This window comes from Pseudorasbora parva, chromosome 13, assembly GCF_024679245.1.
Source record: "Pseudorasbora parva isolate DD20220531a chromosome 13, ASM2467924v1, whole genome shotgun sequence".
In the NCBI taxonomy this organism is placed as follows: domain Eukaryota; kingdom Metazoa; phylum Chordata; class Actinopteri; order Cypriniformes; family Gobionidae; genus Pseudorasbora; species Pseudorasbora parva.
The window spans coordinates 23,332,387-23,355,435 of NC_090184.1; the positions used below are offsets into that span (position 1 = coordinate 23,332,387).

General features: G+C 37.4%; 1 protein-coding gene across 1 annotated transcript in view; it reads left to right on the forward strand.

The window, feature by feature from the left end:
* The window catches only part of ipo11 (importin 11), a 236,424-nt gene that overhangs the window by 84,422 nt on the left and 128,953 nt on the right, over positions 1-23,049 (forward strand). The window contains exons 15-16 of the mRNA XM_067413532.1: positions 899-1,004; positions 22,336-22,462. Coding sequence (XP_067269633.1) covers positions 899-1,004; positions 22,336-22,462 — 233 coding nt within the window. The remainder of the gene's footprint in view (positions 1-898; positions 1,005-22,335; positions 22,463-23,049) is intronic.

Here is a 23,049-nt window from a genome sequence, read left to right on the forward strand (position 1 = left end):
TAGACCTCCGAGACAGGATTGCAGTTAGGCACAGATCGAGGGATGGGTACAGAAAAAATGTCTGCAGAATTGAAAGTCCCATTGAGCACAGGGGCCTCCATAATCCATAAATGGAAGAAGTTTGGAACCACCAGGGCTCTTCCTAGAGTTGACTGCCCAGCCAAAAGAGCCATAGGCAGGGAGGTGACCTTCCAGAAGAACAACCATCTCTGCAGCACTCCAAAAATTGGGCCTATATGGTAAAATGGCCAGACGGCACATGACAGCCCGCCTGGAGTTTGCAAAAAGGCACCTGAAGGACTCTGGTCTCATGAAACAAATATTGAGCTCTTTGCCCTCAATGGCAAGCGCCATGTCTGGAGGATCCCAGGCACTGCTTATCACCTGGTTAATACCATCCCTAAAGTGAAGAATGGTGGTGGCAGCATTATGCTGTGGGGATGTTTTTCAGTGGCAGGAACTGGGAGACTAGTCAGGATTGAGGGAAAGATGAATGCAGAAATGTACACAGACATCCTTGTTGAAAACCTGCTCCAGAGCACTCTGGGCCTCAGACTGGGGGCGACAGTTCCTCTTTAAACAGGACAACTCTGTGAATGTCCTTGAGTGGCCCAGCCAGAGCCCAGACTTAACCCAGTTGAACATCTTTGGAGAGATCTGAAAATGTCTGTGCACTGATTCTTCCCATCCAACCTAATGGATCTTAAGAGGTCCTGCAAAGAAGAAAGAGTGAATTTAATACATTTTGGAATAAGGCATAACAATAATTGTTATGTGACATAACAAAATGGGGAAAAAGTGAAGCGCTTTGAATACTTTCCGGATACACTGTATATTTAAAAAAATAACAAAGCAAATCATTCTTTCCATCAAAAATAATTAAACTTTCTTTTCGCAGTTTACAACGCCGTTGGGTTAGCCGCTTATGAATTGTTTGACAATGTGGATTTTGATCAGTGGTTCAAGAACCAACTCCTAGGGGAGCTACAAGTCAGTCATAACAGGTATGATCTAATAAACACAATTAATCTCCTAAAAGCCATTTATACCTTGCAACCTTCATAAAGAACACTTGAAAATATAATGTCTGTGATAGTGATTGAGTCACAGTATTATGTTTCACATCAATAAGCATCTTAAGCATTGATTTCTGTATATGAAATTATATTCACTCCTGTTATTCCAGGAAGTGATGTCACTTCACAGGTGCATTCAAAGAAGTGTTTCTGTGCACAAATGGGATCTAAACCTCCTACAGATAAAAGACTAAAGCTTTCTCTCAGAAGTTTTTTTTTTTTTTTTTTTTTACAGCATTACTCCTCTGTGAGCACAGATAGGCAATTTATCAAAAAGAATGTGGGATGAAGCCCAACACCTTCCAGTTTCTTTCTGTTTTCCTATGATTGTTTCTGGAAATCTAGGTTGGTTACATAAAGGTGTACACATTTTAATAGCTCTATTTTTTGTTGGATTTTTAGCCTCAGGAGTTAAAAATTGTGCAGGATAACATCAAATGCTGAATGCAGACAACCCCTGGAAAGAGCTGATATCTTTCATTTTTTTTCTCAAGTCTTTTTAAGAACAGCACCAAGATATCGAGATTTAGATAAACCTCTTAGACGGGAGCTGGATAATCTTTACACTGCGCCTCAATGACATTTACTGCCTCTTTACAATAGCAGTATTATATCAGCTGTGGTTGATGGATTGCTTAAATAATGTTCTTCTGTGAGACTTCAGCGGATGAAGTGAAGAGAGTTGGGAAGATGTGAGTTATCAGATATGTAAAATAAATATCCTGTAGAGAAAGGTGTTGAAATATTCTTTGAAGGCCATGGCAGTTAAGGAATTTTTTTTTTTTTTTTTGGACAGGACAACGGAGCATGAGTAGTGTCAGAAGTGTTGGGGAAGAAGACTTGAGACTAATCATAATTTACAATAGTTGAAACTACCCCTTCAAAGTAGTTAGATACACTACAAGATACTGATATAAAGTTACTTGCAGCACTGCCTTTTTTGTAGGGCGGGCAATTTAATGAATATTTAGCTTTACGTAAACGTTGCAAAATGGGTGTTTTAAATATATTTTTTTCTTTAACAGTACCTCCTATAGATCTAAAACCAACAATTCATTCCTACATGAATAGAAAATTGCTAACAGAGTGGAATCTATATATCATGAATACATTCCATGAAATCAGCCAAATGTTGGGAGAAGAAGCTTCTTAAAGGTGCAGTATGCGATCTCCCAGAATTGTTGTTGAACACTCTTGTAGCGGGTTAGCTCAAAGGGGAAATATTAACTTTTCCCCCATCAGCGTTTAAAAAAAAAGTTGTCAACCACTGCCAGGGTTTTGACAATTTTCACAAATATTTAGTAGCCCATACAATATTTTATTTAGTAAATATATGAGAATGCAATTTATCAAAATAAACAGCTGACCCTCTTTTTTAAACAACAACAACAACAACAAAAAAAGCGTTTTATTCTAGCTTCATGCATTCCTTTTTTATCAACACTTGAATGGGGTAAGTTTAAAAAAAAAGCAACATTTTGAACAAAAAGCTGAGAAAATCACATTTTTGTGAAAGACTGTTTCCAGATCAGATTCAGAGCGATGATCAAACACAGATGGAGGAGATTGAGTCCATCAACAGCCCTAATGCTTGCACAGTCCTGTAGTTCGTCTTGGGTCCACATTTCATTCAGTAACATTAGATAGTTTTGATTTATATGATTAATGTTGATGATCGCTTTATTTTACATATGCATATGATTACATGCGATCGCTTGTTTTTCTTCGTCTTACTCGCGTATGTTTTGATCAGGAGCTTCAGTACTCATTTAGAAGATGCATAATAGCGCCCCCTAGCGTCTGATAGTGGAAACATGCAAACACGGAACAGTTCTTTTTTTTTGGCCGGGAAGTGTTTTCTCACAAATAAACGAAACATTTTGTGTTTGCCGGGGAAAGAGTGAATAATTATTAATACCTCATTATGATTATTCATTTTGATTAATTATGAATGTTTGAATCAGTTAATGAGGTTAACTTAACATTAACAATTAATCAGTTCATCCTGTGAACACTCAGTATTGATTATTAATTCATTCTAAAAGAATGATATTTATCATGGACACAAAAAGATAATTCTTCCTTAGCGTTTACAGCACTTAGAGCATATAACATAATCGGTCATTTAAGTGACAATTTGCTTGCCTGCAGGGAGTCAGAACCAAATATGTCTTGTGCACAATTTTTATTAACTAAATCATGAACACAACTAAACTATCAGATATTCATACACACAAATCACACATACATGGGTAAGATGGAAAGTGATACAATTGAATGAAGCTATGGAAAAAGAGCCATTAACCATGAATAGAACAATCAGCTTATTTTCAAAGCACCTCGGTAGGAGGATTTTACTGCTTATCCTAACCCTTTGATTAAGTTCAAATAGAAGTAATTGCTTTGCCATTGTAGTTCTTCTCCATTGACTGAAGATATGACAAACTTGCACGGTTAGTTTCGACTCTGTCATGGTCAAGGAATATGCACATGGCTTGAGGTGCTGGGCCTGCCGGCACGTGACTGTGTGGTCAGACCAGGTTTCCGTCCCACATACGCGCGGCAACCAGGAGAAGCAGGAAGAGTGCGGATGGTTTCTCAGTGCAGTGAAGGCGAAGTTGGAATGAGGAAATTTCAGTCTGAAAAGTCCTCTCTCCTGGGCAGAGAGTTAAGACATAACAGGCTGTGGTTGAGGCCTGCCAGGGTCCATGGGCCCCGGTGGGGTCACCCCATGCCCAGCAGGAGCAGTAGTAGAAAGTAGAAGAGAGCCAGATCTGTGCAGGGGGGCCTTTTTTATCTCTGAGGATAGTCTCTACTCCTAGGAATCATTAAGCCAATCGTACTTAGGCTTTTGGAGCGAAAGTTTTAGGATCCCTTGTTTTCTAGAAGGGTTTGAATATGTAATTTGATTGGGTGCTAAAGAGAAGAACATAGCAAAACAGAAGTGACTTAAACTGCAATTGCATTTTTGCTGAATATTTTTTTTTACAGCCTAGTACAAAAATTTGTTTTGTTGTAGCTAATTTTGCTCTTCATGACAACTGTGAGAGAGGAGTGATATTTATTTTAATTCATCTGTTTAAATTATATTAAGCCTTAAATTTCTGCGTAATTAAGGGCGTGGCTATTTGAGTGACACAATGGATTGCGGCTTCTGTTACTACTAGCCGTTTGTCTGCTCTACCCAATATCTCAAAATATTGACAGAAATGTATCCCTTTATCCCTGAAGCATGTTTTATTACATTGTGCTGGTTTTAATCCTGTGTAAACTCTCATGAAGAAAGTTTAAACCAAATACGGTTTTAGAGTTTTTAGCAAAAATAGATTATAAATTATGGAGTATAAATTATAGATTATGTCTTTCAGGATCATAACTCTTAATTTGAACAATTACTTGTTCATTTGAACAGAGACTGAAAACGCTTCAAAAATATAATGATGTAGTGACCACACAGTGATAGTTTTTTTTAATCCAATTTTTTAAAAAGTAGCTCATTATTTAAAGCTAATTTCTTAACGCTATGAAATATAGTTTGTACTGTAGTGTTGCTTTTTTATTTACTCCCCAACACTGCAGTGCAATGCCTGATGTTGTTTTGGTGACAGTTCTGTGGGAGGACAAGACAAAGATACAAAATTAAAAGAGAGGTAATGAAGATTGTGACTGCACAAAGCATAATTTGTTACTTTAGAGACAGAGAGAGAGAAAGTGGAGAAACAGACCTCTGTTGTGGAAGATCTCATTATGATCGCGTTTGAAACCATGACCGCCAGTTTCTCCTTTCATTTTGCTTTTGTACATGTTTCTTTCTCTTATTGAGTAAGGAGAGTGCGATTTGAACTTAATTTACATATTACATAACATTAATGTTGACTTTTTAAATGCCATGAAATTAAAATTGAGGTTTTGTAGCTTTTAGATTCTTTGAGGACATCTAAACTATCGTTTAAAAGTTTGAAGTCAGTAAAAAAAATGAATTGAAGGAAAGTTTTATTCAGCAAGGATGCATTCAAATGATCAAAAGTTACTATATACATATTTATAATGTTAGCAAAGTTTTCTATAATTTCAAATAAATGCTATTCTTTGGAACTTTCTATTTATCAAAGAATCCTGAAAAAATAAGTATCACAGTTTGAACAACAATATTATGCAGCACAACTGATACTGTTTTCAACATTATTAATAAGAGGACATTTTTTGAGCACCAAATCAGTATATTAGAATGATTTCTGAAGGATTATGTGACACCGAAGACTGGAGTAATGATGCTGGAAATTCAGCTTGGCCATCACAGAAATACATCAATATGTAATTGTAATGATATTTCACAATATAACTGTTTTTTAACTGTAATTTACGATTTAAATTAATGCAGCCTTGGTGAGCCTGAGAGATCTTTCAAAATCATAAAAAGATATTGCAGATTGCATACTTTTGAACAGCAGTGTATATGCAAGCATATCTATAAAGTGCAACAAAAGTATACTTTAGCAGATCAGTACTAGCAGTTATTTTTTTAGTTAAATAAAATAAGAAATATTGATGACTCATTCGGGACTACATCAATTTGTGTAATTCATTTTTCAAAGTGCCCTTTCCAAAGTTAGTTTCAATACAACATACTTCAAAAACTGCCAGCATACTTCACTTTTAAAACAGTTCCATGGGTCTTTAAGGAAAGATAGAGACAAAGTCATCTATCTCCAAGTTCCACATTTGTTTGTAACCATCCACGTGTTTCATTCCTTTTGGCTAGCACATAACATGCTTGAGTATGCTACAGGCGATGTATGTTTAAATATGTGCATGTCGGTGGGCTGTTGTGTGGCTCCAGAGGGGATCAGTCAACCAATAGAATGTGCATGTGTTCATGGGCATTGAGGCAGTCTCTGCACGTGTGCTTGACAGAGCAAGCAAATGTACGCTTGTCACTCTTTAATCAGGCACATTTGTCACTGTCATGATGAGACGGGATGCCTGAGAAAGCCTCCGAGGGATTTTCAGAGTCGACATATGAGTAACCCTGGCGCTGACATCTGCCATCTGTGCCTTGGGCTTTGGGATTTGACAAGTTTATATTCAGCAGGAAGTTACCAATATGCACTATACCTTTGTAATTTGTCACTATTGTTTGTTATGAGAATCGCCTGCAAATTCCTTGACCTTGGGCGCTGTCATTTCTCCTGACTGGCAGCCCTCCAGACCCTCCCATTGATTCATCACTTCATTTCACCTACCGTGTCACAAAGTCAAGACTCTTGCACTTTGCCTTGGCAGACAGATTATCTGAGCGCTGATCTCATGCCTCTGGGGTCAAAAAGGGCATCTACGCTGGACAGGTGTTGCTAAAGACTGGATTGATTGCCTGGGGAAGCCTGTTGCATCCGTCTTCACCATTTACAGAAACTCTGTCATGTTCCTTATCCTCCTTTAGTGGGACACAGTGAACTATTACCTCCCATGGATTGATTATGGCCTGGGACACTGTGCCAGGCCGCTAAGTGGCCTGACACCTGCATAAAAGCTACTGGAGTACATAGATAGACATATGTGCTAGTATTTAAAAAAATACAATATACATTTAAAAATCAAAGATCCATAGAAAATAACAAAATTAAAAAGTCCTGAGACATAAACAAACAAAAAAAGGAAAATAAATGGAAATGCAATTCAGTGTGTTGACATAATTTCCCCTGAAACGGGAAGACAGGGTGCAACCTATTGAACTGCTCCTCCCCCTTTTTTAAAACAGCCAATAGCACTTTTATATCACAGTTTTACTAGAGCCCGTCTGCTCGGAAAAGCCGCAGTTTCCTCCTAATCTGTAACCGTTTCTCATCATAATCTCCATTTCACTTTGAAATACAGCATTCTGTGGAAAATTCAAATGGGTCTGATTTGTTTTGCTGTCTGCGCTGACTCGCACATGTGATCTGTGCTCTCGTGTCTCGGGACTGGAGCAGGCTGTGTGCGCGCACTGCGGCTTTGCGAGTGAAACTAATGTGAAACCAGACTTCATTTGCCTGAACTGAAAGCATATTTACGCTCTCTGAATCATTCCCTATCCCCTATATAGCGCACAATTTAGCCTCCGACTGAGCCTGGTTTCTCGAAAGGTTTATTTTTCTCCATTATGCCACATGATGGAGTTTTGGTTCCTTGCTACTGTCGCCTTTGGCTTGGCCTGCTTCAGTTCGTTTCAACTAAATATTCAAATAAATTTTCAGCTAAATTACTGATCCTGCCCGCACTGTCACTATGATAATTGAAATGAGCTGAATGGCATTTTTTCCTGGCCGGCTGTACAGCCGAATCAAATTCTGTTGCACTATTTTAACACCGTGAAGCTGCTTTGAAACAATCGGCATTGTAAAAAAACGCTATGTAAATAAAGGGACAATGTGCCGTTCACCATGTAGATAATAGTGAATGTGTGAACAAGTGACCAATTTCGGCCGCAGCTTGAGTGTCTATTTAGGGGGCGGGACGTTTTAGATTCTAGAGAGCATTTGATTGGAGAGAAGAGGTAATGAGAAGCTGAAGTCTGCAGTAATGTCAGACAAATCCATGAACCATTTTAGCTGAACCATTTGAGCTGAAGTGAGAGACTGTACGTTTTTAATCTCCTGAATGCAATTTTTTTTATTGTTTTATAGCGCACAAACTTATTCATAACCTTAAGGCTAACATATTCATATTAAGAGCTAAAAAAACATACATTTTGATTTTAGGGGGCCTTTAAGTGTGGAAGGGCTGGGTATCGATGCAGATTTAGGGATACATACTGGTTCATATTCACAATCTCTTTGATTCAGATTTTGATTTCATATGATTTGATTCCTATTAATGTGTGTGTATTTTAGTTATATCGGTTTTGTTTGCAAATGTATGAAAGTCTGTCTCTAATGTTGAGGCAGTCTTTTATACTGATCTTTAAAAAAGAAAAGAAAATAAATAATAAAAATAAAAGATAAAAATAGATTTACTAATAAGAACAAGCGCACAATTGATTTGTTCATAAATTGGATTACACTGATTGTGGTGTATATGTTTGATACATATAACACGAAAAGGCTCATATTGTGAGTAATTTCTTTATCAATTGAACTGCACAGATCATGCTGTATGTTTTTGATTCACTTTACCATTTTTGGAGTAATTCGTTTGTGAATCAGACTACACTGGTCACTTTGTATGTTTTTAATTCACTAACACCAGACAGGTTCATAAGAGTCATTCGTTCTTAAATCGTTCATTTGCCCTTGTGAACCTTAAAATTAGATTACCGGTGCTTGACTTTGATGTCGCAAACTAAAATCAGTATTTGCTACCTCCACTCTAGGAGTCTAGGAAAGGAAACGTCCTTCCTTTGTCCTAGCTGGGTCGTGACCTTTGGTGCACTGGAGATTCAGGCCAGTGCTCAGCGACCCTTTCCACATGCCAGACTCTATCGCGTTTCAAATACAGCACAGCAGCCACACCGCAGGCGAGCTCTGAGAGCAGCAGCATGTGTGATAATGATGGTCAGCGTGCGATTCGCAGCAGCATGAAACGACCTTTTCAGCTCAAAGCTTCAGTGTGGCAGCTGTGGTGTCAGTTTAGCTTTGGGGGACTAAACTGTGTTGAGTGTTAAGTCACAGATGTTACCTCATACCAAACACACACTAAGGGTTATGATTTGACCCATTACTCATGTGTTTTATTATGCTGTGGTAAATTTGCATAGCCGCCAAAATATACCACTTCCAGTTGGATTGGATGGTCGCTATGAAATTTCTGGGAAGTCAGTCTGGAATTAAAATTCAAGAAGGCATATCTGCAATGAAAAACAATTGATGCACTATATTCTTTTAAACAGTTTTTCACTCAGAAATTGATAGTATGTTTTGCTAGGAACAAAGAAATGGCTAGAAATGCATTGCATTTCTTGTAAAACTTATTCTAATAATCAGTTTTGTTCACAACTTTAAATTTAAAAATATATTATTTTGGGGTGAAAGACAATTCCAATGTCATCAGAATGCTTTTTTTCCTGCGGAGTTCTATATGTTTGAAATATATGTTTGAGCTTATTTAGTGTTGTAATGGGTATGCCAAAACATTACAGTAGTCTAGACGGGAAGTAATGAAAGCATGAACTAGGGTCTCAGCATCATTGATATTTAAAATGGATGTGAATGAGCAATATCCTGCAGGTTGAAAAAGGCAGATTTGGTAAGTGATGAGATAAGAGAAAGAAAGGGAAAAATAAATTATACCCTGGTTTTTAACAGTTGTGCAACTAGGAAACCATAAATATTGACAAAACAGAGATGGGATGTAATTTGAGGAAACCCAACCAGAAGTAGTTTTATCAATGTTTAGTCTAAGTAAATTACTGGTCATCCATGCATTTATTTCATCAATAGGCAAGGCAAGTTTATTTATATAACACATTTCATACACACTGGTAATTCAAAGTTTTTTTTACAAAGAAATACAAACCCGATTCCAAAAAGGTTGGGAAATTGTACAAATTGTGAATAAAAAAGGAATGCAATCATTTAAAAATCTCATAAACTTATATTTTATTCACAATAAAATATAGATTGCATATGAAATGTTGAAAGTGAGACATTTTGAAATGTCATGCCAAATATTGGCTCATTTAGAAATGAGCTAGACATTTCAAATAAGTTGGGATGAGTAGCAATAAGAGGCCGGAAAAGTTAAAGGTGCCCTAGAATGATTTGAAACGATGTGTTAAATTGTTCTCTGATATCTACATAGAGGGTATGTGGCTTATTTAAGGGGAAAAAAATGTCCAGATACAATTTTACAGGTCCATTTACTACCCTATAAATTGTCCCTAGGATGTAATGCTCTGTTTTTGCCTTATTTGGAAGGGTCATGAATATTAATGTTGAGCTCTGCTCTGATTGGCTTATTTCAGCAGCTCACAGCAGTTCAGTGAAGCGGCTCGTGAGTCCTCGCTGTCCTGACACAACACAGACCGACTAAATGAAACTTTAAGCAAAACATCTCAAATGGAGATTGATCAAATTCAGCTTACTTGTTTATTGGTGTTTTCAGAACATCCGCGGGCGAGAAAGAGCTCGCGTTCGTGCGGTTGCCAGATTTCAGTAATTAAATCCCCCAAACAGAGCTTTTCTGTGGAAAAAAAAAACCTTGTATACTCTCCGGTGTTTTACCTAAACGTAAATGTCTAATCTGGCAACCATATGCACGCGAGCTCTCTCTCGCTCACGGACGATCTGAAAACACCAATAAACAAGCTAGCTGCATTTTATCAATCTCCATTTGCAATGTTCTTCTAAAAGTGTGTCATTCAGCCAACTTTTTAGACTTGTCTTTTTTCGTCAACGATATTGCATGTTTATATAACGTTAGTCACAATGTAGGCTAAGGTTAAGCAGTGACTGTGTGATGTAGCCTAATCTGAAATACAAATAGGCAAAAACATCATAGGAAACACCATACTTCAGTTCTCAAAAATATAAATATATAACTTATGGTTTTACAAAATGAATAGCCTTGTCAAATGACTATCGTTTGAACTTATATGGTGGAAAAGGTGACGTTTGCTAGAAGGATCAAGTGAACGATCTAAGTAAAGTATCTACGGTTGTGTTTTGTAATACAAAGAAATATTACCCTTTGTCATTAGACACACTATTTAGTTTTGTATGGTACTTTGAGTTTCCGATTGTTACTGTACTAGCATCTTGCGTTATCTAGACAATGTCTCTCTAAGAAACTTTCAATTTAATCAGAAATTGTTTAAACTGTCAAGAAGTGGATAAAATCACTATTTACTGCTTGCAGGAATATAGGTGCCACTTTCTTCAGTTTAAGACGCTGAGCGAAGCTTGCTTGAAATGGGCCGAACAAACGAATTACCAAATGAATTAAATTGTTGTGGTATCCGATTATAAACATCAACCATGACTGTTGACATTTTTTATCTGTGGGAAGGGTAGACAAGTCTCCTGAACAGCCTGGAACATGACGTGTGTCCATGCGAGCAGCTTGTTTTGATGATTCGCTCCATTTCTGCCTGACAATGCACATGTTTGGACAGATGCAAATGTTGGAGGCGTGCATATAAATGATCCCCAACGAGTTTTCGATTCACGAGATTTACATAAGAAGTAGTAGGCAATGATGTTTGAGACTCACAGTATGTGATGTCCATGTACTGAACTCTTATTATTTCGCCATGGCAAGGTTAATACAATTTTTCATTCTAGGGCACCTTTAAATGTACATATAAGGAACAGCTAGAGGACCAATTTGCTAATTTTTAGGTCTGTTGGCAACATGATTGGGTATAAAAAGAGCCTCTCAGAGTGGCAGTGTCTCTAAGAAGTTAAAATGAGCAGAGGATCACCAATTCCCCCAATGCTGCAGTGAAAAATTGTGGAGCAATATCAGAAAGGAGTTTCTCAGAGAAAATTGAAAAGAGATTGAAGTTATCATAATCGACTGTGCATAATATCATTTAAAGATTCGAGAATCTGGAACAATCTCTGTGCATAAGGGTCAAGGCCGGAAAACCATACTGGATACCTGTGATCTTCGGGCCCTTAGAAGGCACTGCATCACATACAGGAATGCTACAGTAATGGAACTCACAACATGGGCTCAGGATTACTTCCAGAAAACAGTGTCGGTGAACACAATCCACCATGCGTTTTGGCGATGCTGGCTAAAACTCTTTAGGCCAAAAAAGAAGCCATATCTAAACATCATTCAGAAGCCCAGGCGTTTTTTCTCGGCTTATTTAAAATGGTCTGTGGCAAAGTGGAAAACTGTTCTGTGAAAGGTATATCCGAATTCTAATACAACATATGCTCCTATCCAGAAGTTGTCTCTATCAGGGAAGACCTTGCATTTTCCAACATGACAATGCCAGACCACATACTGCATCAATTATAGCATCATGGCTGCGTAGAAGAAGGATCTGGGTACTGAAATGGCCAGCCTGCAGTCCAGATCTTTCACCCATAGAAAACATTGGCGCATCATAAAGAGGAAGATGCGACAAAGAAGACCTAAGAGCAGGGGTCCCCAGACTCAGTCCTGGAGGGACGCTGTCCTGTAGAGTTTAGCTCCAACCCCAATCAAACACACCTGAACCAACTAATTAATGTCTTACTAGGTCCTATAAAGGCATTGATTAGCTGTTTCAGGTGTGTTTGATTGGGGTTGGAGCTAAACTCTGCAGGACAGCAGCCCTCCAGGACCGAGTTTTGGGACCCCTGCTAGAAGCCTGTATTAGACAAGAATGGGACAACATTACTATTCTTAAACTTGAACAAGTTGTCTCCTCAATCCCCAGACGTTTGCAGACTGTTATAAAAAGAAGAGGGGATGCCATACAGTGGTGAACATGGCATTGTCCAAAAATGTTTAAGATGTGTTGATGCCATGAAATTTAAAATCAACTTATTTTTCCCTTAAAATGATAAATTTTCTCAGTTTAAACATTTGGTATGTTGTATTTTGAATAAAATATTGAAAATTGAAACGTCCACATCATTGCATTGTTTTTATGCACCGTTTGTACAGTGTCCCAACTTTTTGGGAATCGGGTTTGTAGAATTCAAATATTCATAAGAAAAAAAACGAAAGAAAAAAAAACTGAAACGCCCCTATCTGGAGTGGAAGAAAGATGGAGAGTCAATGATTTTACTATTTATATTTATGAGATTTATATTTATAATTGGAGGGGAATGAAGTAGTGCATTAAGAATGAATGTAGAGCTGGTTGTCATCTGCATAGCAATGAAAGTTAATGCCATGAATGGCGGATAATGTGACCATAGGGAAGCCTGTAGATTATAAGGATTAAAGAACCAAGAACAGAACCTTGTGGAACACCATGTGAGACGGGCAGTAGTGAACTTAGCCTGATGGATAGAAATGTAATGCACATTTAGGGAATTAGCCAAGACAGGACAGGACAGTTCTAGAAACACCAAGAGCAGAGAGTCATGATATAAGAACTGTGAGAGAGTGTCAAATGCAGAGATGTCAAGGAGAATTAAAATGCAGATGGATCCCAAGTCCATGGTCATAAGAAGATCATTGACAACCCTGAGTAGTGCTGTCTCAGTGGCTACATTTACATGCAAACAAATAATGAGAAATCGGTTTGATTCGTAAACACTTACGTGATCAGAATGAACTCGTTCCGAATTAAATTTCAAATGGATTGAAAGGGGTGGTTTATATCCAATTGAGAGAACATGTAATCACTTGATCGGATTTAAAACCAAAACTGGAAAAAACTGCGCATGTGCAATGAATGATGTAGAAATGGCGAATGCCATGCAGTGATAAAATGTCATAAATTATTAATGGTTTTCTAAAATTCTTCTATCAGTCATCATCTGTGAAGTGGTACAGAACAAGTTCCCATCAGTCCTCACTTCATACCCTCATCCACAGACACTTTATTTTTTTTATGGGGCGTTTTTACTGTTTGAAAAATATAAGCAACACAGCATAATGGTTCACATGACCCGAAATAGATAAATATTGTTTGTAGGTTGGGGGTTTCAGTAGAAATGTATGACATTGTGGCGAAGTTGACGAGCGAGATACGTGGGAGGAGTGATTGAGACCCCAATCGCTCTTCCCACTTCTCTCACTTGTCAACCTCGCCACAGAAATTATATAATATAAAATTTTAAAGGCAGTTTTCTCAAAATGGTTTTCTCACACTCGGAGCACTTCAGGAGGCTTTATCCACTTCAGTATCACCTACAAGCACCAACTTTTCTTATACTTAACTATATTCTGAAGTCAGTTCTAGTCGGAATACGAGTCTGATACTGCTCAATTGAGCTGTGATTATTGGGGTGTGTTTCAAACGAACCAGGAAAGAACTCAATTAGATAGACCTACAACCAATCAGAGCAATGGAGTAAGTGACGCATGTTGAGCGAAGCGATGTAGTGGGAAGTTCGGATCATTTTACGGGCTCTGATCTTTGAGCAAACTGAGCAAATCTTTTTTTCAATACGTCTTTTCCCATCACATCTAGTAGTTATGCAAATGTTGACTTATGCAAGCAATGCGTACAATCCTGAAAGGAGAATTGATTAGTTAACCCTGTGATTTTTCGGGTTCCAGTCATTCGTTTTCACAGCCCCATAGACTGAGTGCTGAAGATCCTGTACAGAAACGATGACCTTTAGTGCATTCATGGACAGTTAACACAAAATGAACAAATCGCTCTCTGAGACAACTCGTTGTTCCTGAGTCATATTTAAGATTAGTTCTAAAGGAATGGATCGTTCATGAATGACACATCACTAATGTCAACACAACTCAACTGCATGCTTGCTGGAAGAAGAGTGTAAATGAAGAAGATTTTAAACGATTTTTTCCAGTGTTGTAAAAAATTGTTTAAGGATACAGAGTATTTACTAACACAATCATCATTTTTGAGAGAAATAGTAAAGATGAATGCATATATTCTCCGTTTAGGATTGGAACGAATTCAACCAAAGCGCTCTTTGGTGACGTGAATGATTATGTTATCTGACAATTTGATTGGTCCCAACAGTTTCTGTTCGGGCATAATTACTCCTCAACAGATCAAGTCCAGCCAGACCGAATTGCCCGATCTCAAATTTTATGGGCGGGGCTAAATTCAGCTGGCATTTGCTAGCCTCTGTAAGGTTTTTACAGAGGAATTTGTTGATATATGCGTACCAATGTGTGGTACTTTAATTATTTTTAATGAACTTCCAGCTCACGTGGGGAAGACATTATATGTTTGTTTACTTCATTTCACTGCGGAATCGTTTTTACACAAGTCTCAGGTCTAGCTGGATTTGCAGACATAATGAGATTAAAACACAATGCTGTGCCTTCTGGATCCACACTTATGTGAGAAAAACATGTTTTTTTTAATGCAATAGTACTGAATTGTTATAGATCGTTTTGATTATGTGTACGTCTCGACAGAACATACCCTGGACTTAGCCTTCTATTGGCTAGGGCTCGCAAAGCCCAACGTCCCGGGGCTATGTGTTTTCCAGGCGGGCTACCGATACATTAGCCTGTCGGCAGGGCAATGAATCTCAAATAGTGAAATAATATTCCTTTCTTGATCTGCGATTTTCACTATCTCTTGACTTGACATTTGAAGGGCATGCGCATGTGCACGTGTGTGTTTGGGCTTCTATCCACCGATAGGAGGATATACATGGCGTACCATGTAATACAAAAATAATATTCCAATCAATCGCAGGTGGAGGAGAAGTAAATCATTGTGTTTGTTTGATAAAGACGTTTACGAACCCTGTGATCAAGAGAATCATTCCGGTTACCGCTTTCAAAACAATCCCTCCCTTATGTGAACTGAACTGACAGGGGAGCTGAAGCTCATTAAATATGCAAGTCTTAGCCAATCGTAGCCGTGGGTGCTTACTTCCAAGTCTTCAGTGCGGAACGGCCATCAAAACCCAGTGTTCAGAAAACAGCCTCAAAACCAGATAAAATAGCCTATTACTTATTAGTTATGATGTTTTTGAATGTAAAAAACATGTGAACATCATTAGTTAACCTCAGACGATAGTATAAAATCATATCTAAGTCATAAGTCATATCTGGCTATTACATAACATAGCCTATAGCACGCTGTCACAGGTGTTAATTATTATTATTTAATTTTTTTAAGCATTGTTGGATGAGTAAAATTTACATATGTGGTTTCATCAACCAGATGTATTTAGGCTTTAGTTTTGACTGTAAAGAGACCCAGACCACCTCCTGAAGTGGCTTTTTAGTATTTTGTGTATTTGTTCTAAATTCATCTGTTGTCTTCTGTGCCCAGTCTTGAGTTTTTGATACATTCAAAGAAGCGTGTTTTCTTTGGGCAGGAAAAAATTAAAGGTTCAGTTCATATAACTGACTGACAAAATTGTATACATGAGGATGCATCGAATCGTTGATGCATCGTGATATTGAATTGAACCCAACCGTGAGACCAGTGTAGGTTCACACCCCTACTCCTTTTAAAGATTCGCTTCCTTGCCCTTTTTTTGACACAGACAAGACTGAGGTTATCAGAAGTCTTTGAGTGACGTCCCTGCCTTAGTCTGTTTTGACGTGTCTTAGCTGCAGCCACTTGACAGCAGCTTTCTTAAAATCAATCATTTACTGTGAATAGAGGCAGAATATTATGGGCAGCACCTTTCAGGCCTTCTGAGAATATAAATGTATTTATTTATTTATTTGATCTGTTGAAGTGATTCAAATGCTAAATAGCAGAATTTGAATTTCCTGACACCCTCACATACATACATAAAGGCAGGTCTTAACTAAATCACAAAATTAAATTTGAATGCAACACAGTCACCTCTCTCTGCTACATTTAATAGTCCTTTCAACAATCATACAATGGCTCGGTCCTCTTTCAGTTCTTGCTAAATGTGTTTTTCACAGTAATAACATGAAGATTGTCTTATGGGACCATGCTGTGAAAATACTTAGAGTCTTTACTTTTGGGGTTGACATTTTTTTTTTTTTTTTTTTTTGAAAGTTTGAACAGAACTTTGGCCAAAACTTGCATGAAGCTGACATGGTGATTCATTAACTGCTTTTGGACTCTACCTCAGGCATGCAGACAAACTTTATGATGCATATTACCAAACAAACAACACAAGTGAATTACTACGCCTGGGGCTTTCTTCTGGATGTCTTGTGTTTGTAATTTGTGTCCTATAGGAATTATTTCATTTGCAACATAAAGGTCTGAATTGGGTTGATTTTTCATGTTGTCAAGCTGCCATTTCAATATAATCGAATGCATAAATTACATTTAGTAAAAATATATACATACATATAGACTGGCGTTCAAAAGTTTGGAATCGGTACGATTTTTAGTCTTTTAAAATGTAATTTATTCCTGAGTTGGCAGAGCTGAATTTTCAGCATCATTACTCCAGTCTTCAGTGTCACATGATCCTTCAGAAATCATTCTAATATACTGATTTGTTATTATTATTCTAATATACTAACATATATTATTATTATCAATGTTTTCAACATTGGATTGTTTCAGGATTTTTTTTTGTTGTATAGAAAGTTAAAAAGATCACCATTTATCTGAAATAGAATCTTTTGTCACAATAAAAATGTCTTTATTGTCACTATTGATCACTGTTGAATAATGCAGCATTGATGAATAAAAGTATTATAGTTTCACAAAAAAAAATTTATATATATATATATATATATATATATATATATATATATATATATATATATATATATATATATATATATATATATATATATATATATATATATATATATATATATATATATATATATAAAAGGATACACTCACTTAAAGGATTATTAGAAACGCCTGTTCAATTTCTCATTAATGCAATTTTTTAATCAACCAATCACATGGCAGTTGCTTCAATGCATTTAGGGGTGTGTACCTGGTCAAGACAATCTCCTGAACTACAAACTGATTGTCAGAATGGGAAAGAAAGATGATTTAAACAAGTTTTAGCGTGGCATGGTTGCTGGAGCCCGACGGGCCGGTCTGAGTATTTCACAATCTGCTCAGTTACTGGGATTTTCACAAGCAACCATTTCTAGGGTTTACAAAGAATGTTGTAAAAAGGGAAAAACATCCAGTATGCCGCAGTCCTTTGGGCGAAAATGCCTTTTTGATGCTAGAGGTCAGAGGAGAATGGGCCGACTGATTCAAGCTGATAGAAGAGCAACTTTGACTGAAATAACCACTCGTTACAACCGAGGTATGCAGCAAAGCATTTGTGAAGCCACAACAAGCACAACCTTGAGGTGTATGGGCTACAACAGCAGAAGACCCCACCGGGTACCACTCATCTCCACTACTAATAGAAAAAAGAGGCTACAATTTGCACGAGCTCACCAAAATTGGACAGTTGAAGACTGGAAAAATCTTGCCTGGTCTGATGAGTCTTGATTTCTGTTGAGACATTCAGATGGTAGAGTCAGAATTTGGCATAAACAGAATGAGAACATGGATCCATCATGCCTTGTTACCACTCTGCGGGCTGGTGGTGGTGGTGTAATGGTGTGGGTCATGTTTTCTTGGCACACTTTAGGACCCTTAGTCCCAATTGGGCATCGTTTAAATGCCACAGCCTACCTGAGCATTGTTTCTGACCATGTCCATCCCTTTATGACCACCATGTACCCATCCTCCGATGGCTACTTCCAGCAGGATAATGCACCATGTCACAAAGCTCGAATCATTTCAAATTGGTTTCTTGAACATGACAATGAGTTCACAGTACTAAAATGGCCCCCACAGTCACCAGATCTCAACCCAATAGAGCATCTTTGGGATGTGGTGAAACGGGGGCTTTGTGCCCTGGATGTGCATCCCACAAATCTCCATCAACTGCAGATGCTATCCTATCAATATGGGCCAACATTTCTAAAGAATGCTTTCAACTCCTTGTTGTATCAATGCCACGTAGAATTAAGGCAGTTCTGAAGGCGAAAGGGGGTCAAACACAGTATTAGTATGGTGTTCCTAATATTGTTACAACTAATATTCCAAAATGTTACAAATCTTTCTATTTTAGATAAATGGTGTTCTTTTGTACACACACACACACACACACACACACACACACACACACACACACACACACACACACACACACACACACACACACACACACACACACACACGTTGTTTCCATGTTTTATGGGGACTTTCCATAGGAGAAATAGTTTTTTATACTGTATAACCTGTATATTTTATCACCTTACACTGCCCCTAAACCTACCCATCACAGGTAACATTCAGCATTTTTGCTTTCTCAAAAAACCTCACTTAGTATGATTTAATAGATGTTTTCCTAATGGGGACCAAAAAATGTCCCCACAAAGGATTTTGGATATTGCCATCTTTGTGGTCCCCATAATGTAGCGTATGTGTGTGTTGCTGTGTAAATTATATTACAGTAAAATTGTATATTTTTTGTAATAAGGATTATGAGTGGTTGTTTTAAATGCTGGGCATAACTTAAGGGACATTTATGCACATGTGTCATGCTAATTGTGTGATCAACCCCTCTCGTCCTTTTTCTGTATCCATTTACTTAAAACCTTGTTGCTAAACTGCATATTACATTCTTATTAAAAATGAATTACAATGATTTTAGAGGAAAAGTAGTTCTCTTTGGAGACCCCTTACACTAAGTGTAGAAGAGGCTGAAGTGCCTTCGGCAGCAGGCTTGTTTACCTTTATTTGTATGTTTATATGTTGAGCTGTGTGCCGTTGAGAGTAATCATTGGGGTACGTGTCATCTAGCAGATGTGTTGTAGAGCAAACACAATGTTTGCCTTTGAGTGGACTCATTATGAGGCTAATAAATTCGATCTCTGTGGAGTGACCTTTATATTTAATGTAATGAGGTGCTGGTGATATTAGTTGTGGTAGTTTCGGGTGTGATGCTGAAGTTTTTATCACCATAGGCTCTAATTACTCTGTCGCTCACTGGCAAGCAGACGAAAGCAGCTTAAACCCCTGGCACGCTCTCTTACTTTTTATCAACGCCAGTGGCACCGCAGCCTGTTTCTCTAGAGATATTTTCTTCAAAAAAAGCCTTGAAATGATCCCTCCCAGTCTCTCTTTTATTGTCTCCAGTGACCGGAGAGACCTCCAGGGCTCAGAGTCATGCCTGCTTTTGAGAACCATTCCTTCAAAAACAGTTCCAAATTTGGACTCTTTTTTTTTTTTGGTGAAAGATGCAGGTTCCTTGAAAAAATATCTGATATATTAACTTTTTTAAAAAAATTATTATTACTTGAGTTTTTTGAATATCCTCTGTATTTATTTATTTCTGTAGTTTTTTTGTGCACACGTCGATAACTTATTCTGAGACCCAAAAGATAACAGCCTGCTGTAAGATGTCTAGCACGCATTTTGGAGCGAGGAGAGTGAGAAATATTGATTAAAATAAATCGATGTACAGACACGCAACAACCTCATATTTAAAAGTTCTTAACCTACATTTTGCAATTCATCCCTCAGTCTTTATTGCCTTTTGTTGTGGACAAAAATGAAAGTGAATCGATTAAAGTCTCAGAGAGAGAAGAGTGTTACACCTGAGATGCACCTGTATGTTCGTTCCATAAGCTTGTACACTCTATAGAGAACGTAAACCTCTTTAAGGTTTAATGAGAATATAGATCTTGATCTTGAGTGATGTGCATCTCATTGTGACCAATGAATACATCTAACATTGATTATGAAAATTAAACATTGATTAGGCTATTGAGTGGGCAGAAATATTAGTGCCCTTGGCTGCACAACTATATGTGACCTGTCACGGAAACCAGGGACACAACTACTTTCGAGCAAAATGAGAAAGAAGGGTTTTTTCCTTCTTCTTCAAAATAGGTGATTTTCGCTTTTTTGCAGAAGCTGTTAGCTGAAATCACGTAGAAACCTCTCCAAGTTTGAGAAAGCAGTATTGGTATATTTAAAAGTGTACATTTTAAGGTAGAAATCGTTTTGTTTTTTCTGAGATTCTAGCTTGCAGTAGGGGCATGATTGTCTATGTCTATTTGCATACTGGATAAGCCGACTTGTTATAGCCCCACCCTCCAAGGGAAGCAGCTACTTACTTGTGTGATGATGAAAGCCGCATAATAAGACTGAATAGCCAGAAACTTTATCCAGACATTATGTAAAACATACAGCTGGATTCTTCAGCTGTGGAAATAGAGTGGCAGGACATGCAAATTATTGGACATTATTGGCCTGAATCCAGTTTAATAAGTTTGGGCTCTCTCTCAGTAGCTGAGTTTCCATTACAGATTTGCACAAAATAGATTTGCGATATTTAGGCTGCTAAATGTCAATAAAAAACTGTTGCGAAATGACGGTGTTTCCATTAACCGCGGTTATGCGTCTAAAACGTTTTGCCCCCTGATAAGTCATTCCAAAAAGTATGCAATGTATGTCCGTGTATGTCCCAGCACCGCAATAGCCATTATTTTTAATGGAAGGATAGGTGTGTTATCCACGCATTTATTCAAATTCAAAGAACTAAATGTTTGAATTTGTATGGTGGTAACTCAAAGGTTTTTTTGTTGTTGTTATTTTGGCTTTGAATTTCGTTTGTTAGAAATATGAACTGAATTTAGAAATGTTTTTAAAGTTAAAACCGTGTTTAATAAACAAAATATTTTTTTGAAATCAAGAAAATGAGTGCATTCAAAATAATTTGTTCTCTGAATAAACGAACTTTGTGAGTGTACACAAATAAAAGTAGACCGTTTATAGTTTATAATTATGTCTTGCACATATCTGTATGGCTTAAAATGTCTATTGTATTGTGAGTTATAACCGCTGCCATAAAGAGCAATGTCCATCAGAATGCGCAGATGACTTCGTCGGCCATGGGTTAAAGAAAACATATAGCCTATTTAATTAGGCTTTGTTTAAATATTAGCCTATAATATATATTTTTTTATTTCATATGTTGATTATTAAAAAAAAGCAGCATGCGTAAGATAGGTTATACATAATATGTGCATATGTTTGGAGACATGAAGTGGGGTCCGGCATTGAGTATTGTTTTGAATAAAAGTCTTTATTTAAAGTGACTTTTGTTTTGTTTTTCAATGAGCGCGGATTTCTAGTGTAGCCTATTTACTTGAACTTCTAGGGTAGTCTAATATCTATGGTTTCAAAGGCAGCCAAAATTAGGATCTGAATGGCCTGAATAAAGCTCTCTCTAAAGGCCTGACGTGCGATGCCGCGCTGAGTGACATATCACTGTCTTACGCAAAGAAAAATATTGCAAGTTAGCCTACTACATAATAAAATTTGGACAGGTAGATAATACAGAAGACAAACAAAACGTGGGACCGGACAGCCAAAGGAGAACTGTTGTTTTAATTGTAATGGTCTGTGTTTAATTTTATTTCTGAACATCGAGTTACTGCAAAGAAGCTTTTTGCCTTTTGAATACAAACCTTATGTAATTTTTCCTCCTTGGAACAGAAAACTTAAGTCGTGCTATAGTCATGCAAATGAGAGATGTTTAAGGAGTGCTGGATACAGGAGTAGAAGAGTAAAAGACCATTTGAGGACATCATCTCCCTATTGTGTCTTACACCTGCAATTCACAACCTTACCTTAAAAGATGTTAAGCCATTAACAGCACAATGCACAGGGAATGCTGATTTGGCTCATTTTGCTTTTCAGGTACAAGCTGATCAGAAGGCGGGTGATCTGGCTGATCGGACAATGGATCTCGGTCAAGTTCAAGCCGGATCTGCGGCCCCTGCTCTACGAGGTCATCCTCAGTCTCATGCAGGACCCCGATCTTGTGGTATGTAAAGCTTACAGGATGTCCATGTTTCTTAAAGGGATATTTCAGCCTAATAAAAGCTAATAATCAGTATTCATTTTACTCACCCTCGTGTCATTCCAGCAAATTAAAATTAATGCACTTTTCAAGCTTCAAAAAGGACTAAAGCACCATAAAAGTATCATAAAACAATGTGAAATATTATATTATTCATTTTAAACTTTTTTAACGGTCTTAGCCATTTTCACGAGAAAGGTAGCAAAGTCAGGCTCATGAATTGCGTTCTTTTCAGAAACTTTTCAAAGATTCAGCTCACAAAACCACCCTAAATTATTCATTGACCGCTTTTGCAAACTTTATTTTTTTTTAAGCTTTCAAGCTTTGGTTCCCATTGTAATTGCTAAGATAAGAGCAACACGCATTGTTAAACTTCTACTTTGGTCTTCCTCAAAAGAATTCAGCATTTTATTTTGTGTGATGTCTATTTATTCAATAATTTACATTATTATTTAGTATGCGGAGTATAAGAGTTCCCAACCAAAATTATGACTATATACATGCCATACTCTGATGTGCTACCATTATTCGTTTTTATCAAAATGATTAGC